General features: G+C 51.5%; 1 protein-coding gene across 1 annotated transcript in view; it reads left to right on the top strand.

Moving 5' to 3' along the window:
- Positions 1–780: 780 nt before the first annotated feature.
- The window catches only part of PARVG (parvin, gamma), a 21,578-nt gene continuing 16,057 nt past the window's right edge, over positions 781–6,301 (top strand). The window contains exons 1-5 of the mRNA XM_006866840.1: positions 781–859; positions 1,716–1,780; positions 2,112–2,214; positions 2,829–2,969; positions 5,354–5,469. Coding sequence (XP_006866902.1) covers positions 781–859; positions 1,716–1,780; positions 2,112–2,214; positions 2,829–2,969; positions 5,354–5,469 — 504 coding nt within the window. The remainder of the gene's footprint in view (positions 860–1,715; positions 1,781–2,111; positions 2,215–2,828; positions 2,970–5,353; positions 5,470–6,301) is intronic.

Genomic DNA, 6,301 nt, shown 5'->3' with positions numbered 1-6,301 from the left:
GTGAGCAGAGCAGAAGATTCTGGAAGCAGGGGTGGGCCCAAGCGTGCAGCAGGAACCAGCAGGACTAGAGAGGGGAGGGGGTTTGTCTAAAACCACACAGCCAGAAGGAGGCAGTGCTGTCTGGAACCCAGCTGAGGGAGGTACCATTTTGGATATGAACCCCAACCCACCCTGAGAGGTGGGGGGTGATGTGCCCCATTCAGAGATAGGATTGGGACCCTCATTTAGAATTGGGGGTTGGGCAGTGACAGCTGCCCATGTGTTCCGACCCTCGTGGGGTGGAGGGCAGCTCAGAGGGTTTGTGGCTTCTTGGATCATGCCCCTCGGCACCCCCATCCTCCAGGGTGACCAGGAAGGGAAGAGCTTGATCTCTACCATCTGCTGGGAGAGGGGCAGCCCTACGCCAGCCGGCCTCCTTCCGTTCCATGGCCACTTCCTCCCCAGTCTGGGCTGATGATCCTTCTTCCCCTCTCAGTCCCGGGTCTCGACCTGGTGTTTGCAAACACAAACAGACTCCAGGCCACTCTACCCTCAGAGGGGGAGGCCCCGGTTCCCTGCTCTGTTGCCCCCTCAGCCCCACTCCTTTCTCTGCCTTTCTCCATTGGCCGTCTCACCTCACCTTATCCCGAACTCCTGGCCTGGCAGCCTGGACCTCTGGGACCGGAACCTACTCCTGTCCCATTTTTCTGGGGCGGGGACCAGTCAGGCACACACAGTGGGGATGGGGGTCCAGGGCTTCTCCAAACATGACTCATCAGTCTCTGCTTCTTCCAGGAGAAGATGGAGCCTGAGTCTCTCTACAACCTGCTGCAGCTCCCGAAGGACTTGGGACTGCACATTGAGGAGGACCTCCCCCAGGGTGCGGTGCTTGGGGGCATCAGGCTGGGGCCGAGGGTGGGGTTGGTGATCCTGATTCTGTTCCCCTCTGTCTATGTCTTCTCTTTTATACCTGAGCCACCTTCCGCCCTGGCGCCTTCTGTAGCGGTCTCCCCTGCCCCTCCTAGCCTCACTTCTCCACAGGAATGAGCTGCTGATAATAATAGTGGTGGGGCTGCTCTGGGCCTGCGCTATGTACTATACTGTCTGCAACATCTCATCTAGTCCTCTGAGCTTGGGTGTCAGTTGTCCTAGAGTCAGCTCTGACTCACAGTGACCCACATACAGCTGAATGAACCACTACCTGCTCTAGCACCAACTTCATGGTGATTGATGTGCTGAGTCCGTTGTTAAGGTCCCGTGTGTTCGCAGTATCTTCCAAGCTAGGAGGTTCATCTTCCAGCACCATATCAAACAGCCATCTGTTATGATCCACAGCTAAATTTTTGATGGAGATCACCAGGCCTTTCTTCCTAGTCTTAGTCCAGAAGTTCTACTGATATCTGCCCGCTATGGGTGACCCCGCTGGTATTTGAAATACCGTTGGCATAGTTTCCAGCATCACAGCAACACACAAGTCACCACCACAGTATGACATGCTAACAGATGGGTGGTAGAGCGTTTACTGCCTCCTTTTTACAGACGAGGAAACAGAGGCACAGAGGGTAATATAATACAGTTATGGTGGCTCTGTTAATAAGTGGTGAAACTGGGATTCTGAGCCCAGGGATTATGGCTCCACAGTTCCATTTCCACCACCCAGTTCCCTGTAGTCCCTGGTACTGGACTCCTGGCGTCCTGCAGGGATTCCACAACACCCCTGACCCCTCTGATTCCAGGAGGAAAGAAGAAATACTTGCCACCCGGCTCCCGGAAGGACCCCAAGTTTGAAGAACTGCAAAAGGTATGGCTGCCTTCAATGACCCCAATGTCTCTGGAAGTTGTCTTCTTGTGGGCAGATGGGCATCTGGCCCCGTGGGTAGTTCCTGAGATGGTGGGATAAGACCTGGTGAAAGACTGCAACAGCAAACACTTATTGAGCACCAACTGTGTGCCACCACATACATGCTCCCATCAGGACTCTGGATGGTGAGTGGGATCAGGGAGGGCTTCCTGGGAGAGGAGCCATGGCAGCTGGTGTGCAGGATGGCCAGGCGTTGGCTGGTGGGAGAAGGGCGGAGCTGAGCCAGGTGAGGAGCCGTGAGCCGTCAGTGAAGTGTCCCCTGGGCCTACAGGTGTTGATGGAGTGGATAAACGCCACGCTTCTGCCCGAGCACATTGTGGTCCGCAGCCTGGAGGAGGACATGTTCGATGGGCTCATCCTGCATCATCTCTTCCGTATGTGGCTGCCCAGGGTGGCCAGGGTCTCACCCCACAACCCCCACCCGGGCCCACTGGCCATACTGCTGGGCTTTTCCCCCTGCCCCCTCCTCCCACCTCTGCCTAGCTCTGGGGTCACAGTTCTTGCTTTTTATTGACCAAACCATGTGCTCTCCCACCTCCAGGACAAACCATGGTGGTTCCATGAAGCATTCTTATAGGCTGTCCCCTCCTCCCGATCCCACCTCCTCCCCTCCCCCCAAATCCTTGTCCCTGGTCTATATAGCTTACAGTCATCACTCGGTCCCTTCTCAAGGCGAGGGTTGGTTACTGACATGAACTTGGATATTATTCCATGACTCCCCTCCTCTAATCCCCACAAGAGTCCCGGGAGGAAAGGGCCACCTTTCCCACCCCTAGGGTCCTTCCCAAGAGCCTGTGACCCAGGGTGTCCTTGAGCTGACACCAGCGCTCTTCCCAGCACACGCTGTGTGGATGGAGCTGGTGGCACGTCGGGTCAGACTGCAGCTGTGTAGGAATGCATGTGCCCGGCCAGCCTCTAGAGGAAGTGGGCTGGCCGTGGGTCCCCGTGGGTTCCTCACAGTCCTCTCTCCACCTACTCTCACCCTCAGAGAAGCTGGCGTCCCTCAAGTTGGAAGTGGAGGAAATTGCCTTGACAGCCACCAGCCAACGGCGCAAGCTCACAGTGGTCCTGGGGGCTGTGAACCAGAGTCTGCAGGTGGAGGAGCAGCAGGTTCCATGGAGTGTGGAGAGTACGTGGGGCCCCAGCCAGGGTGGACCGGGCTCCTGCTTACCCAGGAAGCTCACCCTCATCTGTCTTGGGATGGAAGGAGCAACACACACACACATCTGTTCAGGAGCAAACAGTCCTACACATTTCGGTACTCCACATAAGGCTGAGCGGATCACCCGGCTGTGGGATTCAGCCCACTGTTGGGCTGGATGGTTTGCTTTTCTCCCCATTTTATGGATGAGTAAGCTGAGACTGCAGTTAAGAAAGCAGGGAAGCCAATTCCAGTAAACATGGCAGTAATGGTAAAATACTTTACTGCGAAGTTCAATCTGACTCATAGTGACCCCCTGTGTGTCTGAGGACAACTGTCCTCCATAGAGTTTTCAGTGGCTAATTTTTCAGATCTCCAGACTTTTGGGTGGACTTGAACCTGTAGCTTTTTGTTGGCATCCAAGTGTATTAACAGTTTGCGATATCTAGGGGCTCTGTTAATAACCTCAAACAATCAATTGCCTTTGAATGGGTCCCAACTCACAGCGTCCCTACAGGACACAGTAAAACTGCTCTCTAGGGTTCCCCAGGCTCTGGATCTGTACAGGAGATGTACTTCATCTTCCTGGGTTCAAACTGCTGACCTTGTGGTTAGCAGCCCAACACATAACCCACTGCTCCACCATGGTTGTTGTTAAGCGCTGTCCGGTCGGTTCCGACTCACAGAGACCCTGGATATGGTTTCTGAGGAGCAGTTTTTGAACCACCAAACTTGCAGTCAGAAGTCCAGGTCTTAACCTACAGTACACACCAGACCACCAGGGTGATCCATATTTATTGAGTTCCAGGTCCTAGGACACGCCCACCAATCTTTTGAGAGGAATACTGTAACCAGAAAACAGAAAGAAAGAGTTTTTTATTCCCTGCTGCTGAAGGAGCCAGTATTCAGAGTCATTACTCCGAGCAAAGAGCAGAGCACTTATTTAGACTCAGAAGGACCGGGGAGCAGAAATCTCCCAGCTCTTTCTCCCCAAAGGAAAGGGGAGAGAATTCAGGTCTGAGGCAGCAGTCCGAGGAATTTCAGGGACTCTGTTGTCTGTCTAGTCATGTTCCTGTTGACCATCCTCATCAAGCGGTCTCTGGCCCGCACCATTAATCTCTCCAGGCGGTGGTTATCATTGGCCATTATAAACGATGCATGTGGTGGTTTTTCTTCCGTTCCTGCGATAGTCCTTCATTCGATAGTCCTCAGAGTAGGGATTGGCTACTAATTCAAGAGAAGGAGTGATTACTTTTAAAGAAAAGGGGAGTAAGTTTGGGTTGCAGTAATTTACTATAGCAGACAGAGAGGGATGAGGAACACTTGGGTGTGTGTTTGCCAAGTCTTAACTATTGCATTAGATGGCTGGATGGCCACTCAGTCTTCTGCATTTTTCTTTGACCAGGCTAAAAGTCTAAGCACTTGATCATAAGGTCAGTTCGAACTCACCAGGCGCTCATAGGAAACCCTATGCAGGGTTGCTATGAGTGGAACCAGTTTGACAACAACAGTATCATCAATGGAATTGGGTAGAGTGGCAAAGGTTGGATATTTTGCTCATTCTTCATAAACCGGCAACTCGATGGCACTTAACAACAACAACAACAGCTATATTTTAAATAATTAATTAGATGGGAAAGTCAGAATTGGAACGAGGCATTGAGAACTCCCAAGGTGCTAAAAGCGTTTGTTGTTGTTGTTTTAAAAGGGTTGGTTCCAACTCATAGGGACCCTATAAAGTTTCCAAGGAGTGTTTGGTGGGTTTGAACCACTGACTTTGCAGTTAGCAGTCCAGTGTGTATCCTTCAGTGCTAAGTTTATACCATGGTTTGGTATAAACTTCCTTCCATTCCCATCTCTTTATCTTAGTTTTCCAGCTGAGAAAACTAAGGCTGAAAGGAGTAAAGTGGGCTTCCCAAGGTTGGGTGACGGTGAGGAGTCACTTTTCCAACCCAGTGTTTGGCATGTCACATACAAAGTCTCCCATTCAGGATCTGGGGTGTAAAATGACCATCCCAAATAGCACCGGTCAACCAATACTTAGGAAGGACCTTCAAAAAATCCCTGGAAAAAACTTTATCTTTTTGTTCCATTTTTTCCATGAATTTCTTGAAGTCCTTCATAGCTGTTTTCAATAATGAAGAAGGCTGCGGTGAATGTTTTTGTGTCGGAAGCCTTGTTCACCTGGTAGATGATATCCTTGGTCTTTCTTGGCAGGTATAATTGCTTGTGTAAAGGGTCTGGATATGAAGATCTTGGATCTTTGCTTTCTAGAAGGGTGGACACCAATCTCCTTGGTCCACAAAGCCTCCCCTCGGTGACAAGTTTGGGCATCTCTTGTCTTTGATTTTTGCTCCCCTCTCTCCTCTCAGCTATCTTCAGCAAGGACCTGCTGGCCACCTTGCATCTCCTTGTGGCCCTGGCCAAGCGCTTCCAGCCCAGCCTGCCCCTCCCGACCAACGTCCAGGTGGAAGTGATCACAATTGAGGTACCGACCTACCCCGAGGGGTTCACCTGCATAACTGTGGATTGAGGGGTGCTTTATGGGTCTGAGCCAGAATGCATTCCATGAAGCCATGGGTGGATATCAACACTTCCAAGGACAACAATGCAGGGCTAGCTGGGCTGGGAGATACCAGAATCAGTTGTGAGGAAGAAACCAGTGAAGACATGAGATGGTCCGTAAGCTGGCCAGTTCTGCCTGATCTCACCAGATGACTTCTGCCCACCAGGGCAAAGGCCAGGCTCTTATGAAAGTCTTGGCCAATGGTAAACACATGACCCATCTCACACAGGCCTTGTGTGGCCATCTGTCCATGACCCTTGAGTCACACCATTGTCATCATCACCACAGTCTGAAATCTCTCATCCACTAATTGGTGGTTATAACATAGTACCCCTGCTGTTGTTGTTAGGTGTCATCAAGTTGGTACCGACTCACAGTGACCTTATGCACAGAAGAACGAAACACTGCCCGGTACTGGGCCAACCTCACTATCGTTGCCACGCTTGAGCCCATTGATGCTGCCAATTTGCCAATCCATCTCGCTGGGGGTGTTCCTCTTTTTCTCTGACCCTCCACCTTACCAAACATGATATCCTTCTCTAGTCACTGGTCCCTCCTGACAGTACGTCCGAAGTATGAGAGACACAGTTTGGCCATCCTGACCTCCAAGGAGCACTCTGGCTGCACTTCTTCCAGAACGGATCCATTGTTTCTTTAGGCAGCCCATGGCACTTTCAATATTCTCCTCCAACACCATAACTCAAAAGCATCAATTCTTCTACGGTCTTCCTTATTCACTGTCCAGCTTTCGCAT

Source organism: Chrysochloris asiatica, unplaced genomic scaffold (assembly GCF_000296735.1).
Source record: "Chrysochloris asiatica unplaced genomic scaffold, ChrAsi1.0 scaffold00097, whole genome shotgun sequence".
NCBI classification, from domain to species: Eukaryota; Metazoa; Chordata; class Mammalia; order Afrosoricida; family Chrysochloridae; genus Chrysochloris; species Chrysochloris asiatica.
The sequence above is the reverse complement of the archived record's forward strand: the minus strand, read 5'-3'. Positions and strand labels throughout refer to the sequence as shown.